Below are 22,831 nucleotides of genomic sequence, written 5' to 3' on the forward strand. Positions count from 1 at the left end.
TATGGGAAAATACATGTGCATACATCTGCTTTGATTACCTACATGCGATATATGTGATGTCTTAGATGTTTTCAAATATATGTGTTTTTCTAATCAGTACTTAAAGTACACAGACTAACTACATGTTTCTTTACAAAGTAAGCATGATCAGTCCTGTTTAATTGGAATTTGTGCAGCACAGTTTGTAAAACATCGACTAAAATCATTGTAAATGTAGGTTTGTTATTATTATTATTATTATTGTTGTTGTTGTTTTTATTGTTATTATAGTATGTTTATATGTGCCACTAAATGTTCTATTTAGTCTGTTTCATCTTATTAAACCTCCAAAAAACTAAATATTGTGATGCATATCAAGTATCATGAAAATGCCTGGAAGTATCATGATGTAACATTTTTGCCATATCGCCCACCCCTATGCTAAATATATTTAACTGTACCCTTTTTGAATGTTTAAATATATGGCAATATATGCTCATATGTGCTATTCTACAATACCCTTGTAAAAATCCCACAAGATTCCTGCTGAAAATGTGATGGTCATACCTGCAGGAACAGTGTGAAGAACATTTCTGCAGGGATATAATCCCACAGGATTTTCAGTGATCATTTTGCTGTGGGATTCCTGAAAGCTGGACAATTGTCATGGAAATTCTTGGATCGTTCTTCACAATTTCTGAAGGGTTTTGGAGTAGCTGGAGTAAGACAACGTTTAATTCAGTTGTTCAGATACATTCATGGATTCACCTTTTCAGGCAAAAAAAAATTGCAATTGTTGTGTTCATCAAAAGGTAATCATGCAAAATTCAAACATGGTTTAATATTTAATTGTGTTTTGTATCGTTATACAGATCCTGCAGGTGTATCTGGACTCTTATCTGTGGGAATTTCTAATGCCTGCACAATTCCTGCAGGACTTTTTTGTAAATGACTCGCACATACAGGTCAAACATATATGGAAATACAAGTTTAACATATAAAACAATTTAGGGAAGTGAGTTTTCTTTATATGCGGCTCATATTATGTTGAGTATGTTAGGTGTAGTATTCTAAGTACATTTAAAGTTTTGGAGTACTGTTAAAACTGTAGGCCCGTTTAAGACGTTCCCCCTCTGTGCCTTGTCCATACAGGCATTATGGTGTTTAGCTTAGCCGCTTAGCTCCAGTCTAGCCGGCCCTGCATCACAGCTGATGGGGCTTTAGGCTGCAGAGGAGCCGGATGGTGGCGGAGCGTCAAAGCGGCCGGGAAAACAAACTTTCAGCCTCGTTTAAGCTCCTCTAACCCTCTGCTCACGTTTCAACAGGGATCGAGTGGATTTTCTGAAGCATGGAGGACGACTTGGTGTGCGAGTACGACTCCACCTGGGACACGGAGAGCGATGGAGACGAGCTGGGGGAGAACCCGGCGCGGCGCTGCAGCCAGGACAAAAATAAAAGATCCAGGACTGCTTTCGTACGTGCTTAAGCTAATTTATCACATCCAAACGCATTTAAGGCCACCAGTCTCCGCTTAGGAACCGTGAGCTTGTTTGTGGCGCGTTTAGTGCAGTTTTGTGTGTTTTTAGTGGAGTTATTACAGCAGGATTTGGGCTGCTGCTGCAGATGCTGCGGGTTAGCTAACGGATGAGCTAGCGGCTAAGCTAAGATGCACTCTTAAAAGAGATGGTTCTTCCAGGGCTCTTTAGTAAAGGGAATGGTTCTGTTTAGGACCATGAGTTCTACATAGAACCACTTCATGCGTGAATGGTTCTTTGCATGGTGAAATGGTTCTTCAGACTGATGTAGAATGTGATGTATATGGTTCTATATAGAACCTTTTTGAAAATGGTTCTACACAGCACCAACATTTTCTGGTATTGTCTCGATGTCAAGATTGTAACATGTAAGGAGAACGCTTTTTGCTGCTACGTAGAACCATTTTCAAAAAGTTTCTGTATAGAACCATATACAACACATTATGCATCATTACACCCTGAAGAACCATTTAAGCTTACAGACGGTTCTGTGTAGAACCAATTTGAACATACTCACGAATGTCAGGTTTCTAACATGTTAGATGAAACCTTCTTGGTGCTACATAGAACCATTTTTGAAGGTTATATATAGAACCATGTACAACACATCATAAATCAGTCTGAAGAACCATTTCACCATGCAAAGAACCCTTTAAGTATGCAAATAATTCTGTCTAGACACCATAAAGGGTTCTGCTATTGTCATGATATCAAGCTTCTAGCAATAGAAGAGCCCTTTTTGGTGCAATATAGAACCATTTTCAAAAAGGTTCTATATAGAACCATGTACAGCACATTCTCCATCAGTCTGAAGAACCACTTCACCTTGCAAAGAATCTTTTAATCATGAAAGTGGTTCTATGTGGAACTCATGGTTCTGAACAGGACCATTACCTTTACTAAAGAACCCCCAAAAAATGTTTTTTTAAGAGTGTAGTGATTGATGAATGATGCTTAAGAAGTGCAGATAACTTACAACACATTATCATGTTTTCCCTGCTCTAACATGCAGGATGTACTCATGAAATGGGCTGATGAGTTGAATCAGGTGTGTGATGTGCGATAAGAAAGCTGACCAACACTTCTGCTACTGGATAAAGTCATGCTCATCTGAAATCCTCCTTTTTTCAGTTGTATATCATGGTCAAGCCACCAGCCATAGTGGCAAAGGCAAAGAGAGGCCACTGCTGGCCTCTGTGTTTCAGTGAATAGAACACAGTGGGCCTTATTCAGCAGTATCTTCCTAAGTTTGTTCTTAAATGTGTTCTTGAGAAAGGTCCTAAGAAAAAGTCTACGTCAGATTAATGACGTGTTCTTAAAGCGCAGAACTGTTCACACCTTTGTGCTCTTGAGTGTCTGTAGATTCTGTTCTTACCTAAGAACAAATCCCAAATAAGAAAACACAGGTGAATGTCAAAATCTTCGTGAAAACTGCATAAGAATAAATTTCTTCTTAAGAACGGTTGGTGAATGAGGCCCGATGTAGGTAGTGCATAACAGTTTTGGTATCAAATGTGGTTTTGAAGTAGGGCTGGGCAATATTTATCATAATCATGATAAAAATTATATCACAATATGCTTCTTAGAGTATATTGATGACAAGGATTAAAAACACTGACCAGCGTTTTTCATTACAACGACTGTTATTAGTGCTGTATAATTAGAATTATTGCAGTGCAGTGAAATTTTTTTTTTTTAATGTGGCATTTCTTGTTCTTTTTCTGTTCCAACATATCAGATGTCAGAAAAAATAAATATTGTGCCATATCGTGTATCGTGAAAAGTTGTTGAAGTATCATGATATTATATTTTCTCCTTATCGCCCAGCTCTAGTTATGACTGCTTAATTTAGTAGGGAATTATTATTCTGTGTAGCTGGTCCCATTTTTTGTGCTGTGCGCTGGACACAGTGTCCCATGCACAGCACTGCAGTGAGAGTGCTCTTTAATATCAAGTCATTCTTCCAATTTTAGAGCAGTCGTGTATGATGACTACAACCATCGTTCAGTTCAGTGGCACATTACAATAGATTTCTTCCTCTCCTTCATCAGTTAGAAGTGCTCTTTTCCTGAATAGATTAAAAATGTCTGGGCGTCCTCCCTGCACAGGGAACAGTATAATCATCCTGGATAATTGGTTGCCGCTTGGCCTTGCAGCAGTGTCCTTTACTTGGAGAAGAATATGCAAAAGAGTGCTGTGGTATGCGCTACACGTAGTGGAAAAGTTTTTGTTTTTGTTCCTTTATGTATATTGCATGCTGTGTAAGGTTAAATGTAGTTATTATGTATGGTTTCAGTGTACATTTCTCTGGTGTTAAAGATGGCTTTATAGGCAAACTGCAGAAGCATAAAGGAAACAGGGCAACTTCACTGATTTCTAAAATTTTCTGAATAATTCAGTGGTTGAGATTTAAACAGAGTCATTCAGAGTGGTTTGGTGTGAAATGGTTCAGATTTCTGTACAGTGGTGGTGATAGGAACCGGGGGTCACCATAACTACAACACAAATATAGCCATTTTATTTACTGTCCAAAACCACCAGTGAACCTGCATGTGTCTTCTGAGTCTTTATATGTAATGTTGATGATGGTAAAATGGTTATCCTTTGGTCTTATAACGCCCTGCACGTCCCTCTCCACCATGAATGTATTGTAATAAATAGCTAGTTATAAAAGCATCAGGTGGCATTTATAACCATTTCATGCAATAACTTTCTGTGAGGGAGGTAACTTTGAACTGTATTTATAAGTGAAGTGAGTAAATTGGCTATGCAGCATAACTTGCATTTCCGTGACTATTAGTGGTGTAACGATATGCATCGTTTTTGGTTCCAGTTTTTAGTTGTAAGGTCGTGATTCAGTTTGATTCAGTTCGATTTTAAATATTTTAAGAAATAAATGTACACAGACCTTTATGTCCAACACAGACTGGCTCGGATAATGTTTTTTCAAAATAAAAGATTGTAAAAGAACATGTTTTTGTGCTATAAGCACCTATAGTGTGTGTAAAGTAAGCCCTGGCCACTTTAATTTAGGGGTGGACAATATGGTTAAAATTTAACATGATGATCCTTGAAGACATTCCCACGATACACGATATGCATCACAATATTTAATTTTTCGAGGTTTGATAAGTTTGAAAGGAAAGAACAACCAGTAGTGCCACATTTATAATACTGTGAAAAACTTTGTATACAGTGATTTTTGTTTAGTGTCTTAAATCCGCTGCACTGAATACAGTTAAACAGGACTAATTATGTTCTTTTTGTAATAAGACATGCTGTCGGTCAGTGTTTTTTAAGTACCAGCTACATCTACAATGTGCTCAGGAAAGCATATTGTATGGAGCCCTTCTGATAACGTTGTGTTATGTGGCAGCGGGGGCGTGGTCAAGTGACGTCTGCAAGGAAGAGGCTGGGCCAGAGTGAGGATGTGGACTGATTGGCAAACGCTTACACCTGTGGCTAATTTTCTCTCTCCCTACTAATATGAGCTTCTTTCCCCAGTAGGGAGAGAGACACAAGGGAGACATGAGCTCGCGGCAGGGAGACAAGATGAACTTGAAACTCCAGAGACGACTCTGAAGCCTGCAGTAGTGAAGAGCTTTCCTCTCACAGCCTAGCGTTCTTTTGTTTGTTGTGTGTTTATTTTGAGAGAAAGAATAAAAGCTCCCTGCCCGCTGACACTGCCGCATCAGTGCTCCTCTTTCCTTCCACCGCCCCCCACCCAGGGTATCTCAGTAGAAATAAAAATAATTTGTGGCCACGATTTAGTAAGGTGTGTGAGTGAGATCATAATGCATGGCCACTACTTAGTAAGGCATGAGAATGAGATAATTAGGCCTTGACCACAGCTTAATAAGGAATGATCTCATTACCACACGAATTACTAAGTTGTGGCCATGACTTAATTATCTCGTTCCCATGTCTTACTTAGTCATGGCCATGCATTAGGATCTCATTACCACACCTTACTTAGTCGTGGCCTTGTATTTGGATCTCGTTCCCACGCCTTACTAAGTCTTGGCCACATCTTAATTATCTCATTCCCACACCTTACTAAGTCTTGGCTACAACTTACTTGTTCCCGCACCTTAATAAGTTGTGGCCATGACTTAATTATTTCGTTCCTATGCCTTACTAAGTCGTGGCCACGCATTAGGATCTCATACCTACGCATTGATACGGCGTGGCCGCGCATAATTTTTATTTATACAGTGTGTCACCAGCAGGCCTCTGTAATATTGTTGATAACAATGTGATATTGTCATATTGCCAATGCTTACTCTGATTGGCTGCACCTAGTTTTAATAGACAGTGGTTTTCATAAAAGACAGAAAATGAGAAACGCTCAGGATGGAGAGGGGGGTGTATGAGAGATACAGTTTCAGTTTTTTCAATGTTATTTTTATTTATTTATTTTTATTACTGATTAAAATTGTTACCTTAAATCACTGCTAGCAGTCTTACCAGTCAATGCTGCTCTCAATTCATTGTGACTTTTTTATTATTGTTTAGCGCAGTTCCTGTCCTAATTGTTTGTTAGAAGCTGATGGAGCTTTTTCTCTTCCCACAGTGGTCCAATTCTTCTTCCAGAAATCTTCGTGCAGCGAAGGACATGCAGAACTACAGACACGGCTATCCAGTGAGTTTTCTTATTGAAACAAAAATAGTGATAATACCTCTTTGCTAATTTGGTTATAAACAAAACGAACTGTTCTTTGAATCCTGTTTGTCTTCATTTCTGCTCAGAATATCATTGATGAGGAAACCTCGGAGGACAGGATGCCCAACTTGAAATTTTATTTAAATGAAATAAAATCTTCTCCTGATGGTGCGTCTCTTTTTGAGTTTTCAGCTTCGAATTCCTGTAAAAATGTACAGAATATAATTTTGCTTTGTTTTTTAGATGTGTCAATTGAAACGTTTCACAATGAGTGGAGAACGGACTACAAGAGGCTGGAAAGGGTTCACTCTTACATTCAGTGGTGAGTTGTAATTATTATTTTACTTTTCTATTTTTTCCAAACTGCGAGTTAACTGCGAATTAACTTATTAAAGCACTTTGGTTTTTTGGCTGAAAGAGAAAAAAGGCCAAACATTTTGGCTGAAAAAAAAGGTTGATTAAATAGAAGTAGTAAGTATGTATAGGAATAGTAAGTAGAAGAGTCCAAATCTAACACATTACAGATAATTTCAGTATTAGTTAACACAAGATACAGTGATTAGAAAACACTGTTTTCTTTGCTCTCCTGAGCTGGGCAGCACAGATGTGTTCAAACAGTTGGAACTGCAGCAGATTAACAGTGAAAAAAAATCTGCCATGTGAAACTATTTTACTGTTTCTTTGAGTCATGATATTTGTAATTACTATTCATCTTGAGTGTCCAGAAGAGATACAAGGCTCAAGAGTTTCTCCACCATGTTTAATTCCACTTGATAATATGACTTGATATGCAGTGTAGAGCAACACAACACCGATGCCCTCTGTACACTCTCTTGTCGAGGATGTTGGATTTGGTGGCACATTCTGTAGCCTAGTACTCTAAAAAATTGAGTAAGTTTGTTATGTAAAATGTTTTATTTGTGGCCAGCTCAGTTTTGTCCTGTTGAAAGAACATTTTATCAAAAATAGAAGTGTTTTCTTTATTAACTAATATATGTTTATTTGAAAGTGTAAGTTAAACAACAAATATTTTACTTATTTCTGATCGAGTGACTGCAGTTTTTGCCATTACACACTAATTTAACTGGTTCTATTAAAAGAAATATGAAGTTTTATTTTGTTCCTTCCTTGATGATGGGACAGTTTGGATCAGTGTTGGACAGAATTTCGTTGGTCATCAAACTTTATAACATGTCAGGTCGTGTTCGGACTGAAAACTTGGTGCTGTGTACAGGTCAGGTTGGGCTTGGACAGACAGTTATTGGACGTTATTCAGGTTTGCTCCTAAATATCAGGCCAGATTAATCCAGGGCTTAAAATTGTGTTTGTAACACATGACACGAAATACCCAGTACTAGAATTGCAGTTTCATGTTTTGTCCATATCATGCACTAATCGCTTGCCTTCTGCATGAATGTGAATCTCATAGGTTGTTTCCTTTGCGGGAGCCGGGAGTGAATTACATGGCTACAGAGCTCACCAAGAAAGAAATCCAGGTGAGAATCACTTCAGTTGCGAAACATACAGAAACATGACATTTAAATAAGGCATGAAAGTTCACATCTTCTCGTTTGGATTAATCTCTCATTACATAATCATTCCCTGTCCTGGTCCTGGAGGAGCCCTGCACACGCTTTCACACTTTCACACACCAACTGCAGCTCAGTAAGAGCTTGTTAATGAGCAGATTAGGTGTGTTAGAACTAGAGAGTACCAAAATATTTATTTATTTTTTATTTGTTATGATACAGAGCCTTGTAGTGCACTGGATTAGGTCAGGTCATGAATGTAGTACCGACACAGTTGGGGTGGGAAGGGGGAGGGTAAAGGGTGTCATGTTGTTGCAGAATACAAATATATGTGGTTTTGTATTAATCTAAGATAAAAATCAATAAAAAATGTTAATGATAAAAAAAAACTAAGCAAGAGATTATAACTGTTTCAACCATTTTCTTTTTTATTATTATAAGGCAGTAAAAAAAAGTAAAAAAAAATCAATAAGAAGCTGTAACCTCTTACTCAGTCATTTGTTGAGTGTGGGCGTCTGTCTACTCTTTAAATTTTGGATGATTGTGGAGAGCCTACGTACCAGAGTAAAAGAGCGAGGTGAAATTTTTTTCCCAGTATGTTAAATTGTATTTTTTTCCCAGTGTGTTAAATTCAGCAGATTAACAACAGTTAATTTTAACACAAGTGTCTTTAAGTGTTTTCACTTTAAACATAAATAAAACATGAATTTTGACCTGGGGTTTCAAGACTTCTGCAGTCGACTGTACTTGCTGTTGTCTGTGTGTCTGTGACTGATCTTGTCGTCTGGATTTCTCTGCAGGCGTTCAGGGAGAACGAGGAGGCTAAAAGGCGTCTTGTGGATTCCTACGAGCTCATGTTGGGTTTCTACGGCATCCAGCTGCTGAGCCGGGAAACCGGCGAGGTCAAACGAGCTGAGAACTGGAGGGAGCGCTTCGCCAATCTGGAGCGGTCAGTTGCGTGCTGCACATCCTGCACGTTCACACAGCAGTGTAGATCACAGATCTCACTTAGAGACACGAGAAACCCCACAATTGTTTTGTGTATTTATTTAAAACTTGTCCATTTTCATTGAGTGCTGTGCGTTTCAGCTGCAGTAGTTAGTTAGAACTGAAGTTATTAGGGGTGTAAAACTCTGACATTGCAGTGATTCACTTAAATTATGATTCTCCAGAAAAAGATTTTTGAATAGTAATAAAAGTCTAAAGAACTGAGTAGTAAATAAGATTTTTAAGCACCTTAGCATCTCTCCAACATTATACATTTTCATATCTAAGAACCATGAACAGCCTGAACTCTATCCTCCAGTAGAGGGCAGTGTAGAGCCTGCATCTTATGGTTTTAAACTACATTCAAATATCTTAATTTTATTTTGACAGCTCTGATAAACAATAAAAACAACACACCAAGCTTTTTTATATATTTGTATATATGAAAATAGCCTGAGAGCGAGAGCATAATTAATTGAATGTAATTTATAATTGATTCATCAGAGCAGTTTTGCGCCCCTAGAAGTAATTGTTATTTTACCACAGTTGTTATCTTTCACAATCATATGTTTGCATCACGACAAACAGAAAATTAATTGGGAAGTTCAAACCTTCAGTGTTATATCACCTTTAGAGGGCGGCACTGAGTGACATTTGTTTATATAGTGTTTGTTAATTACACATTTGGAGGGCGACGGTGAGTAGCGTTTGTTAATAACACCTTTAGAGGGCGGCAGTGAGTAATGTTTGTTTATTTGATGCTTGTTAATGACACCTTTGGAGGGTGGCAGTGAGTAACGTTTGTTTATTTGATGCTTGGTAATGACACCTTTGAAGGGTGGCAGTGAGTAACGTTTGCTTATTTGATGTTTCTTAATAACTCTTTTAGAGAGTGGCAGTGAGTTATGTTTGTTATTTGAGTTTTATTAATAACACGTTTAGATGATAGTAGTGAGTAGTGTTTGTTTATTTGATGTTTGTTAATGATGCTTTTAGAGGGCAGCAGTAAGTGACGTTTGTTTGTTTAATGTTCATTAATGACGCCTTTTGAGGGTGGCAGTGAGTAACGTTTGCTTATTTGATGTTTGTTAATAACTCTTTTAGAGAGTGGCAGTGAGTTATGTTTGTTATTTGAGTTTTATTAATAACACGTTTAGATGATAGTAGTGAGTAGTGTTTGCTTATTTGATGTTTGTTAATAACTCTTTTAGAGAGTAGCGGTTTGTTTATTTAAGTTCAAGCTGTGTCGCTTCAGTTGGGAGCTATTGAGAATCAGCTGGAAAGCAAGATAACTAATCTTATGCTTGTTAATGACACCTTTGGAGGGTGACAGTGAGTAACGTTTGCTTATTTGATGTTTGTTAATAACTCCTTTAGAGAGCGGGGGTTTGTTTATTTGAGTTCGAGCTGTGTCAGAATCAGCTGGAAAGCAAGATAACTAATCAGCTAATGTGACTACTTTTCATTTGTACTTTAATAGTTGCATACAATAAACAAGAAAGACAAATTGCTAATGTTTCATTGTTACGGTTTTCCTTCATTCTCTCATAGGTGTCTGTCAATAAAATGATTTCTCTGTCGATCTCCTTTCTTTCAGGAACATGCACAATAACTTGCGGATCACCCGTATCCTGAAGAGCCTGGGGGAGCTTGGCTTTGAGCACTATCAGGCTCCTCTTGTGCGTTTCTTTCTGGAGGAGACACTCGTGAGGAAGAACCTGAGCAGCGTGAAGCGCAGCGTGCTGGACTACTTTGTGTTCGCCGTGCGAGACAAGCGGGAGCGCCGGAAGCTAATCCGCTACGCCTTCCAGCACTTCGAGCCCAAAGACAAATTTGTGTGGTGCCCCAGGAAAATCCAGAAACGCTTCAAGAAAAAGGCGGAGAAGAGACAAGACTCAGCAGTGGGCAACGGACAGGCGGCCACGAGTGAGGAGGTTCGACCCCAGAGCAAAATTAAGGATGGAGAGAGAGATGGGAAGATCATTGAGATCCAGAAACAAAGTGATGATGACCCCATGAGCATTGACTTTGAAAAGCAATTAGAAGGTTCCACGGCTGACCTGGAACTAATCCACGATGGTCCTTCACTAGACCCTTTGCCTCTCAACAACGGCAACAGTGTTGACAACGGTGAAATGGACCACTCTTGCAGCGTTGAACCCAATGCTGCTAAAATCCAGGATGCAAATGAGGAGGAACGCATGAAGGACAGTCAAACAGCGGCAGCTAAAGCACCTGAGAACATTCTGCTTGATTCGGATCAGGACAGCACCAAGGTCACGGATGAAAATGTCGTGGTAGAAACCAACAACTGTTCTCCAGAACATTCCAGCTTCCAGGAGGAGTCTGAGAACGTGATGCTTACTGCAGATTCCCGGCCCAGAGAGACTGAAGGAAGCCCCACAGTAACATGTTCGGGAAAACCGGTGGTAGAAAGTCCAAAACATGCCTTGGTGTCCGCACCTTTAGGCGAACGCGCAGAAAAGCTTCCTAGGACTGACGCATTAGGCATGTCTGACCACACAGAGGCTTCAACGACCGTTTGCTCGCTAGATAACCAAGGAAACGTTGGCACAAACAATGTCAACAGGCAAAAGAATGGGACGGAGAAGGTGGAGCCAATGGACACCGACCCCAGCGTAGGTTGCCGAGGTGATTCTTAAATGAGTCAAAGAAAAGAGGATGAATTAGTTTGGATAGATAGGAAAAATTAATTCTGCAAGTCAACACAAAACACTTCATACCGTAAATAAGTGTGGGTGGGGAATATAAACTATTAATCTTAATCATTGATGAGATATGGACAAACAAATAAATGAAATTTATTCTTCAAGGAAGGGATGGATTGTGCATTTTTTTGTTTGGCTGTTAAAGTAAACATCAAAAACAGATGTAAATGTTATTGTCACAAAGCGAAACGGAGGGAAAATGGATTATCTTTGCCTTTTTCTCATTTTTCCCTTTTTTTGTGTATAAATATTATTTGTAGGAGGGATATTAGTAAGCCCAGTGCAGAAGGAAAGTGTTGTCTTTGATACTGTGAAACATGTTGACGTGTTCTTTAACGGTCAGCAGTCTACCATATGCACTTTTCAAACCCAAATGTAAGACGACAAATTTAATGACGATGTATAAGTACCACAAACCACATGGAAAACATTTGCCAGAAAAAAAAATCACATCCAAATTTGGTAATCATTCTTAATGGGGAATTTCAAAATGTTTGTTTTTTTCTGCATAAGTAAATCATTAAGAAACGTACCAAGTCAGAATTGTTCACAGTGGTGGTGATAGGAACCAGACCTCTGCCTGATGTTTGAGACATTGTTTTACGATAGTTTTGACAGGATTTTGGCCTAAAGTGTATTTCTGACGTGTATTCGTGGTAGAGAGATGCATGTAAGATGCTACAAGGCAAAACAGTCCCCTAAGAAAACTTATTTTTTCAGATTTTACCATCATCAACATTCCATATGAAACTCTGAAGACACGTGTAGGTTCACTGGTGGTTTTAGATAGTGAATAAAATGTCTAGATTTATGTTAGTCATGGTGACCCCTGGTTCCTATCACCTCCACTGTAAAGAAACCTGAACCATTTCACACCAAACCACTCTGAATGACTCTGTTTACATCTCACACACTGAATTGTGCAGAAATTTTGAAAAAAAGGTGGAATTCCCCTTTAAGAACAGCAGCATTAATTTGAAACCTTTGAAGCGACTAAAGCAATTTGAAGCGCAAGTTTCCGTGAAAAAGATCAGTAGGGCTCCAAACAGTGCACAGACAGCAGCTTTGCTCCTTGTTTGCGCAAAATGAGGGTGCAAATTATGGCAAGTTCTTTTAACCTACAGTCACGACAGCAATTAATCGTTAAATGACAAGTTTCAGCTCCATCAAAATATTCGTTATAAAACAAAAACATCCAGATCTAAACTGCTTGGTGAAGCCATGTTGTAAAACACTTCATACACGTAGTTATGAGCACTCAACTAAATTCTGTATTAATGCACTGAGATGTTTAAAAGTGTTCTTGTATGGAGCATGGAACTTAGTATAGGTGGAACCAGGCATCAGCGTGGATATGAAGTAAACAGCACAGAACCATGTTGAACATAGAAAATGGTTCCATATAGAACCACAAACACTCACTTAAAGGGTTCTTCAAAATTGATGAAGTGTGTTTTTTGTGGTTCTATATAGCACCAAAAAGGTAGAACCATCTACATTCTTTATCATTCTGAAGAACCATTTAATCATGCAAAGTGTTATTTGAGTGTTTATGGTTCTATATTGAACCATTTTCTTTACTAAAGAACCCTTGAAGAGCAATCATTTTTAAGAGTGTACGCAAGAACCCAGCTCTGTTTAAACCATAATATTGCCGTTGTCTGAAGAAAACCTTGTATCTACAAAATGGTCATTTCACAGAAGGAAAAAACATACTTTACTTTTAATGTAAGTCAATGAAACCAGACCTTTTCCCAGGTAATTTTGGGCTTCTTTGTTTCTTTTAGTCCATTCATGATGAAATTTACCCACAATGTAAAGAGCAACAGGCATTTTCAAATGATGTCAAAAACTTAAAAACGACAAAGATGGAGATATGAGGTTTTCTTCCGACAGCAGCAAAATGTTCATGATTATGTGACCAAAAGCTAAAAAGTTGACAAAATGACTGAAATATTTAGTGATGGAATACTAACAGTTCTATAAACTAAAATTCTCATGTAATATTTACTCTTCATTACTAGCATAAATGCCCTAAAAGCTTTGGCACAGTAGCTCTTGAAAGCCATCGCCATCCACCACATCCTTCTCTATAATTCTGCACTCACATATATAATATCCTCATGCAATATAGTTGTTCCATATCACTTGCAGATGTTTGCTTTCAGCTTCATTTTCACACTTCATTTTTAGTCCTCCAATAATAAACACACCTATTTAAACAGAGCTCTGAAGTGTGTCATTCTGTAGTGTGTGTCATGCCCATGTTAGGAACTCCAGGTCTAAGCTGGTCTTCTCTTTTCTCGAATGATGAGGTTGAGGAAGCCCAAATATGTATATTGGTACATGTAAGCTCATCTTAAGCTCACCTAAATGCCCCACACAAACCAGCTTGCTTTGGTAGTTAAGATGCTTTGGCTCACTCTTAAAAATATGGTGCTTTAAAGGTTTTTAGTGAAGAACATGGTTCTGTGTAGAACCATGAACTCTCAAAGAACCCTTTGCATAATTAAAAAGTTCTGTGCATCATGAAAGGACTCTTCAGGCTGATGGAGAATGTGCTGTACATGTTTCTATATAGAACATTTTTGAAAATGGTTCTGTATAGCACCCAAAAGGGTTCTTCGATTGTTACAGTGTCAAGCTTGTAACAATAGAAGAACCCGTTTCAAAAAGGTTCCATATAGAATCATCTACAGCACATTCATGCACATCTAAAGAACACTTTCATGGTGCAAAGAACCCTTTAGTTGTGCAAACGGTTCTTTGAGTGTTCATGATTTCTATATAGAACCATTTTCTTCAGTAAAGAACCCTTGAAGAACCGTCTTTAGGAGTGCAGTTTTAGGCTGTAGTCGGGTTATTCTCACGACCACTGCAAATGCTGAACTTGAAACAATTAAAAAGACAAACTTTTTGTTTTCTGTGTTTTGTATATACAAGTAACAATGTTTGGTTAAATAATTAAAATTAAACCTTAATGATTTCATTGCTTTTAAATTATTTTAGTAACATTTGCATATGAAGTTACCAAATTATCATTACTGCAACACAGCAATGTTCTGTAAATAATCTTACTTTTTCTTATTTTCATAAGCTGCACTGTTGTCAGGCTGAAAATATTAAAACCAATTATTAAAACACATATTTTGCATGTGTATTTTGCGATTTTCTCTCATTACCGCAACATATGAACAGCTTTTTTTTGTTTTACTTGTGCAACAAAACAAAACATAAAATTGCAAAACACACAAGCAAAAACATGAAAAGCAAAAAGATTTAACAGTTAAAAGTAACAAATGAAGGGGTTTTAAAAATGCCAAACAACTATAAAATAGAAAAATGATCTCCAGAAGCTTTGCTGTTTCATATAGACCTCCAGTTGATCTACCAAATTATATTAATGTTTAATATTTCTGGATGTGTTTTGAGCTGGTTTCATGTTGGTATATAAGAATGCTCAAGTTTAATAATAGACTTACTATTACACGAGGTCATTTCAGTGCTCAGCAGTGTTAGCTTGCTTTTGACTGCTAAACAGCCTTGCAGTTCAGAGGATCCAGTATTTTACATATTTTCTCCTGAGAAACAAGACAAAATGTACCTGTTTGAAACACTTATGTTTACCACAGGACACAACAGCGGCGATTTTTCATGAACAGCATGCGTTTTTCCCATAGTGATAAATGGCTTAGGCCCGGATTTCCTTATATGGGCATGACAGGAATGACACACGTCTATAGGAGGTCTATAAGATCTGTTGCATTGGTTGAACAATTGTTTAGTGATCATTCACAGTTGTAGTGCAGAATATTTCTTTATCCAGATTATAGTGCAAAAGCATCAGGATATTATTCCCAAGCTTATGAATGTGGCCTGTTAACCTGTTTTTTCTCTGTTGACTATTTTACCTTGTCCAAAAACAAGTCAGAGCCCTTAGTCATATGCAAAAGTTTGGGCGCCCCTGGTCAAATTGCATGCTGTGTTGAACTTCTAAGTGTGAATAAGTTAACACATCCTCTACAGAGAACACACTTCTGCACATTTTAATGCACAGTTACTCTTTGTTTGCTGAATTTAAGAAATTGGCAAAAAATAAAACAGAAAATGTGGCCTTTACAAAGGTTATGACACATTTTATATTCTATGTTTTTTTTGTTTTTTTTTTTTCTAACCTAGCAAGTAAGTAGAGACTGAACTTTGCAGGAAAATGTCATATGTAAATGTGTTCTCTGTAGAGGATGTGTTAACTTATTTTAATTTAGCAAATCAACACAACATACTTTGACCAGAGGTGTTTTTAATTTTGCATATGATTCCCTGTAACTATGTTAAAGAGCATCAGCCCATAATGTCCAGCTCATACTGAAATGCATGTGGTGTTTGTAAGACTACAAACTGCAGTACTGCTGAACAAGGTATTTTTTGTGAGGAAAAGGTCTAGTTCAGGCTGCACAGTGTCTAGAAATAATGCTTTTTTCCTCATTATGGATGTTTTAGAGTCCGTAAATATGCTGTACTCTTGGTTACCTTTAGCTCAAGACTTGAAGTTAGCAATACTTAATCAGTTATGCAAGTCAAGCACATAAGGTCAGTTCCCCCGACCCGGATTAAAGAGGGATTCCATCAATTTTTCAGTCGTTGAGATGTAAACAAAGTAATTCAGCATGGTTAATTATAGAGAAACTCAGATTTCTTTACAGTGGTGGTGATAGGAACCAGAGGTCGCCATGACTACAACAGAAATATAGGCATTTTATTTACTGTCCAAAACCAACAGTGAACGTCTTCTGAGCTCTTATATGGAATGTTGATGATGGTGAAAAAGTGGTGAATCTGAAAAAATAACTTTTTTTTTGCCACTTAACGTTCTGCATGTATCATAAAACATTATCTCACACATAAGGCAGTGTATTCATAACCACTTCATATAATAACTTTCTGTGAAGGAGCGTTTAGAGGTGGACGTCTGGTTCCTGTCACCGCCACTGTGAACAATTCTGACTCATTAAGTTTCTCTAGAATGAAGCATTTCACACCAAACCACTCTGAGTGACGCTGTTTACGTCAATTTAATTTTGAAGGGAATTTTGAAAGCAAAAAAAGGTTGTGCACCTGCACTGATAGAGTGATATGAAGGCGTATGAGCATTCATGTTCTTCTAAACTCTAATGCACTGCTTTAAATGAAATGTGCCACTATGAATATTGTTCTTATGATCAAGTTGTGGATGGCCATGCTGCGTTGTTCAGTATGTTACTGGTTATGTTTTTATTTTTCAGCAAGCAAATGCTTGTGGTGACTAAACGTTATATGTGTAAAAGGCCACAGTATAAATAAGGACTTTATGTTGAGCATTTTTATTGTTGATTTTTTTTTGTTTTGTTGCATTCTGTTTTGTTTTGTTCTGAATTTGAAAACTCAGGAAGATGTGACTGGTTTCACTCCTGGCTTTGTTGAGTCACTCCTGAATTGTATAAAATTCACAAAAATAAATAAATAATCAATAATTCCATGAATGAACTTGAACTCAGAAATGCATAAAAGGTTGTTTGTAATAATTTATTCTGTTGTTTTTTAGAGTGACTCTTATTTCTTCTAGTATGTCTACGCATCTTTCCAGTCATTTGAAACCAAAGTGTTTTAAGCAAGTTTTATTGTTTATTCAGTTTGAAACCTATGGAAGCAGGATGGTTCACCTTTCATAGTGATAGTGTCATCAGAACATCCAATCTCTGATCTTTAATTAGCATTAATCTTATTAATATTAATAGTGTAATAAATTCTCTGACCCTTTGAACCTTGTACTAACACTCAACAACCATAAGCTCCTCTGAGCAGCTGTTGAGGATCTGAAAATGAAGGTAATTGATGCCTACAAATCAGATAATATGCAATTTCCCCTGCCTGAAATGTCATTAAGAAATGGCAGTTAAGGGGAACTGTGGAAGTCAAAGCAAAGCCTGGCCAGAAAGGCAAAGCAAAACCCCCATATGACAGCAAAGGACCTGCAGGAAGGTGTAGCTGAGGGTCATCAGAAGGAAACCTTACCTGCGATCTCATCGCAAAAGACAACTTCTGAAGTCTGCAAAACATCTGAATAAGCATTCTGGAGTGCTGTGGACTGATGAAGTGAAAATGGAACTATTTGACTGACTCACCAAAGGCATATTTGGTGAAATAAAAAGGAGCAGCATTTGATAAAAAGAACACCTTGCCAGCTGCCAAGCATGGGGGGTGGATCTGTTCTGTTTTGGGGTTTGTGTGGCAGCCAGTGGCACAGGAAATGTTGCATGGTTCGATGGAAGAAGATTCCAATAATTATCAGCAAATTCTGGAAATGAATGTCACACAGTCAGTCAAGCAACTGAAGCTGAAAAGAGGCTGGCTTCAACGATCCAAAGCATACTTCAAAATCTACTATGAACTACAACTTCAAGACACCCTGGCTGAAGCTTTTGAATTGGTCCTGACTTTAATGCCATTAAAAATCTGGGAGTATCTCTGATTTTAAACATACTGTGCAACTAAGAATATCACAGAATTACAAGTGTTCTGTTAGGAAGAGTGGGTGAAAATTCCTACAACCAGAGCAGAAAGACTCCTATCCAGCTACAAAAAAGCATGTGAAAGCTCTGATATCTGCCAGTGGGGGAGCTATAGTCCTAAACCTTTGGAGCTGTGTTTGTATTACTGACTGAACTATAATCCCACCCATTTGGATGTTCGTCCTGCCCATTTAGAGCTCTAGTCCTAAACATCTGGAGCAATTTTTCCATTTACAGCTATGTTGTGCGTATTTGACGCCATCGTCCAACATGTTTGGTTGTATGTTTTGTACATTTACCGCAGCACTGCACGATGCTGGCTTTGGAGATTTCAGATTCAGCACACCTGGCTGTAATATTCAGATGAACCTGAAGGCCTTCATTACCTGGATCAGGTGTGTTTGATTAGTGTTGGACCTAAATTGTGCAGAGTCGTAAGTTACCTGGAGTAGGACTAGGCACAACTGATTTAGAGCTGTAGCCTTACCCATTTGGCACTATGCCCTGCCTGTTTGGAGCTATCCTGTCCATTTGCTATTGTAAATCCATTGATAGCTACGGGCCGACCCATCTGGAGGTATGTCCTGCCCATTAGGTGCCCACTTATTTGGATTTATGATCTTTTCAGTTCATTCATTTAGCCATAGTCCCAACCATTTCTGTCTTTGTCCTGACGATTTAGAGCTCAACTCCTACACATTTGGAGTTGTCTTTCCCAATTTAGGGCTCTGTTGTGCATATTTGATGCTATAGTCCCACATATTTGGATGTATTTTCTGTCGACTTAGAGCATTAGTTCCACCTATTTGGCGCTATGCCCTGCCTATTAGGAGGTACGTCCTACATTTGATGCCAACAGTTTTTCCCACTTGGAGCTACATCCTGTCCGTTTGGCCCTGTGTCTAGATTTTGAACTGCGATGAGAAAACACAACTACAAGCAGTGTTTATCTGTATTGTCCCTGTCAAAGCAACAAATAAAGTAATAAACAAGGACAAAAACAATGTTAACAGCAACAACAGCAACAGATGATTATTACTATTACTATTGTTAGTATTATCCCGGCGACCCAGGAGGATAAGAGGCTTAGCAGATGAGTGTGTGTGTGTGTGTGTGTGTGTGTGTATTATTAGTATTAATCAGGAGCTGCTGGCTGTCACGTGTCCAGCATGTGCCCAACACCTGCGGTTTTTGCCCGATTGGGTTGTATATCAACAGTGCATAGCTTTGTTGTTTAAATAGAACTAATGCATTTAGAACATCTTTTCCTGCCCTTATCAAATACCTACTATCACTAAAAACTAAAGCTAAATGAAAACTAAACGTCATGCAGCTTATTATGCAGCCTTATGCTGAACTTAAATCAAAAACCAAAATAAAAAAATGAATATGAAAGTCTACAGTAACTCTGCTGTGAGCATTGTTTATACAAAGAGTCCTTGAATCTTTTGATGGTATCTTTACACCTGTTTAAGATGTTTTTTGAACATTTCTTGGTGTCTTTGTAGTGTTTTTGTTTGAATACAGGTGAAACTAGATTTATAAATCACTGCTTTCTGTTTTTATTTGCATTTCACATAGTGTCCCAAATTTTTTGGAACTAAGATGAGTAAATGAGATTCTTCTATGTGTAGTTCTTTCTGCCAATATTTAGGGAAAGCTGTTATTCAGGTATTTAGAGCAGATGCTGTGTGGGTATGAACACAAAGCTTGACAAGTTTGCAAGACGATTAGAGAGTAACAATTCTAACACTGTTTTCAGCAAACTCCACTCCTGGATCAACTTTGAAAAATGCCCAAAAATGGGAGGGGCACGCGGGGAGGGGCATTGCAATGATGTTCGGATTTGGAGGTGGGGCTGTGAGGGAAACCGGGTGGGCTGAGCTGCTGTGTTTTTAGAGCTACCAGAAAATCTGGAGAGTGACAGAATCAAACGGCTCTTTTGCAGCTTGGAGGTCTTACGAGGTTGACGATTTTTCTCCACTACCATCCCCATCTTCGACGAGGGAAGGGGTTTCTGATCAGGCAATGTGTCTTGAGCCTTAACAGTTTGAGCCACTGACTCAAGCCACCGAAGAGTTTAACGTAGTGCCAGAAAATGATCAACAGTAAGCAGGAGAGGTGTCAGAATGGGAGAACATTCCCTAAAAACCGTGACAGCTCGCTTCTAATTATCTGTTCATCAGGTATTAGATATAACTATATATCAGTGTTCAATATAACCCATGTCCTGATTGTCTAAGTTTCATTCATGAGCTATAAAAAACATACTTTTATTAGGCCATCATGGTCTTCAGGCACTGCTGGCATTCTTCCTTATGAGACCCTCTGACTGGCCTGGCCTTTATTGCCTTGGCATCTGCTTCAAAACAGGAACAGGATTTCCCCCATTTTTTTCTCCTTTGCTCAGCTTTTGTAAATTATTATTTATACTGACTGACATTTTTGGTCAACACTAAAAGAAATATTTAGTGGAGCTAAGGCTAAGGAAAATATACTTAGTCCAGCTACAGAGAATGTACAATATAAACCAAACAAAGTCTGCTAATAGACGCTTTTGTTAACTTTTGCAACAAAAATAGTTCTATGAGTAGTTTTGTACTCAGGGTTTGATATACACCTTTATGTAGCTCCATGTTTGTAGAGAATCAGTTAGATGCTAAGGTACTGGGTCAGTTTGCTCAACAGCAGAACCACCCAGGTACTAAAACTCATAAAACATTACATAAACTTCAAATGGCCAGTTTGATGCAGCGTGTCAGTTATGAGACGTCATGGTTGTTGAGTTAAACCAACATGAGAAAGTTGGGCCAACTGTATTTTTTTAAATTTGCCTAACATTAAGCGAGTTGAATTTTTTACAGTGTAGTTGTATGTCTCTGATGTAACTACTCTTTACTATGCACTGCTATTTTGTTTATACATCCATACACATTGCATATTGCACTGCCACTTTGTTTATACATCCCTTCGTATTGCATATTGCACTGCCACTTTATACATCCATTCATATTGCATGTTGCACTGCCACTTTGTTTATACATCCATGCATATACAACTATTAACATATATGATTGTTTAGTCAATCAGTTCATTCACTGGACGTATAGCACCACTGTGTTGTCACCTGCATAATATTTATACAATTTAACTTACTTATTTTCATACTGCACATCATATTTTATGGCTGTTTTAGTATATTTTATTATATATCTTTACATACAATTTATGCATCTGTATAATAGTGTAGTCTATACTGTACTTTGTGCTGCTGTAAGAGCCCTAATAGCAAGAGGATAGTGGACCACTTTTGGCCCACTGATGGCAAAGCTGCTGGTCTGCTGGTGTTTTGCTCAGCATTTTCTGGGCGGCCCACCAGTGTTTAAGCAGAGTGATAGACAAAATTCCACTCCTCGCTCATTTTCCACTTACTATTTACTTATTTTTCCTTCCTTCATTTCTTTAGTTATCCTTTGTAAATTAGTTTAGTAAATAATTTTAATCTAACAGTGTCAGCAACAATTTACTATAAAATCCTTTTATATTATGTCTAGTCATTTTTTTCTCTCTCAGTTGTTTGTAATATTTGTCTATTTGAGTTTATGGTCTGAAATAAAAGGCCCTGTGCATTTAAAATCTATCTAATATTCTGTCTGTTGAGAGCTATGGTCCAACCCATCTGGAGATATGTCCTGTACATTTTGTGCCCACCTATTTGGATCTATGATGGAATCTGTTCTGTTCATTTATCTACAGTTTAATCTAAAGTCCTACGGCTATGGAGACATGTTCTGTTTAGCTACAATCCCACCCATTTAGGTGTATGTGCATCATTCTCCCCTGCATGAACGGACCCTCCTGATGATGCTGCTGCATTTTTTTAATCATTGACATTACTACTCCTGCTTTCCTTTCTTTCCACCTCTTATATTAATGGTCAAGTCTCATTTTCTGCTGTTATTGTTTGCTACCTGTTGTCAACCAGAGGAGGATGGGTTCCCCTTTTGAGTCTTGGTTCCTCTCAAGGTTTCTTCCTCTTGCTCTTAGGGAGATTTTTCTTGCCACTGTCGCCACTGGCGAAGCTCACTGGGGGCTTGGACCTGGATTTTTTTTTATGAAAAGCTGCTTTAAGACAATACCTGTTGTAAAAAGCGCTATATAAATAAACTTTTACTTGATTTAGAGCTCTAGCCTCATCCATCTGTTCTGTTCATTTAGCTATAATCCCACCCATTTGGAGTTATGTCTTTTCCATTTAGCTATAATTTGGTCCTACCTTGGAGCTATGTTCTGTTCATTTAGCTACAGTCCCACCCATTTGGATCTTCGTCTTGCCCATTTAGAGCTCTAGTCTCATCCATTTGGAGCTTTGTGTTTCCCATTTAGAGCTACGCTGTGCGTTTTTGACGCTACAGTCCCACATATTTGGATGTATGTTTGGGCCCATTTGACACTTTTGAGTGCTTTGGTTCGAGCCATGGAGGTGTGGCCTGTGCATTTGGTGCCCACCTATGAACAGAACATAGCTCCAAAGGGGTGGGACCATAGCTCAAATTATAGTTAACAGACATAACTCCAAATGGGTGGGATTATAGGTAAATGAACATAACAGATACAAGTAGGAGCTGCAGTTCCACCCATTTGGATCTGCGTCCCACCCATTTAGAGCTCTGGTCCCACGCATTTGGAGCTGTGTCATGTCCATTTGGAGCCACAGGCCCACCCATTTTGGAGTTGTCCCTCCCATTTGAAGCTGGCTCCGGTCAGCAGAGAAAGCCCTCTCTCCCCTTCAGCTGGAGCCTCGGGTTTATCTGGAATCCTCGCGGAAGTCATTGAGGAGCCGCGCGCCGTGAGGAGAAGG

At 38.4% G+C, this 22,831-nt stretch overlaps 1 protein-coding gene across 1 annotated transcript; it reads left to right on the forward strand.

The window, feature by feature from the left end:
• Window positions 1-1,107: 1,107 nt before the first annotated feature.
• Window positions 1,108-11,530, forward strand: ogfr (opioid growth factor receptor). The gene is made up of 7 exons (XM_036591794.1): window positions 1,108-1,453; window positions 6,088-6,156; window positions 6,264-6,345; window positions 6,421-6,499; window positions 7,607-7,673; window positions 8,507-8,655; window positions 10,291-11,530. The coding sequence occupies exons 1-7, from the start codon at window positions 1,328-1,330 to the stop codon at window positions 11,354-11,356; spliced, it is 1,638 nt and encodes a 545-aa protein (XP_036447687.1). The 5' UTR covers window positions 1,108-1,327; the 3' UTR covers window positions 11,357-11,530.
• Window positions 11,531-22,831: the final 11,301 nt, after the last annotated feature.

This window comes from Colossoma macropomum, unplaced genomic scaffold, assembly GCF_904425465.1.
Source record: "Colossoma macropomum unplaced genomic scaffold, Colossoma_macropomum, whole genome shotgun sequence".
NCBI lineage: Eukaryota > Metazoa > Chordata > Actinopteri > Characiformes > Serrasalmidae > Colossoma > Colossoma macropomum.

What these genes read in the sequence shown, in the direction of transcription:
- ogfr (XM_036591794.1), top strand. Translation starts at nt 1,328, where the DNA reads ATGGAGGACGACTTGGTGTGCGAGTACGACTCCACCTGGGACACGGAG. An exon ending in AAAGATCCAGGACTGCTTTC is followed by an intron (nt 1,454 to 6,087) that starts GTACGTGCTTAA and finishes CTCTTCCCACAG; the next exon opens with TGGTCCAATTCTTCTTCCAG. An exon ending in AATAAAATCTTCTCCTGATG is followed by an intron (nt 6,346 to 6,420) that starts GTGCGTCTCTTT and finishes TTTGTTTTTTAG; the next exon opens with ATGTGTCAATTGAAACGTTT.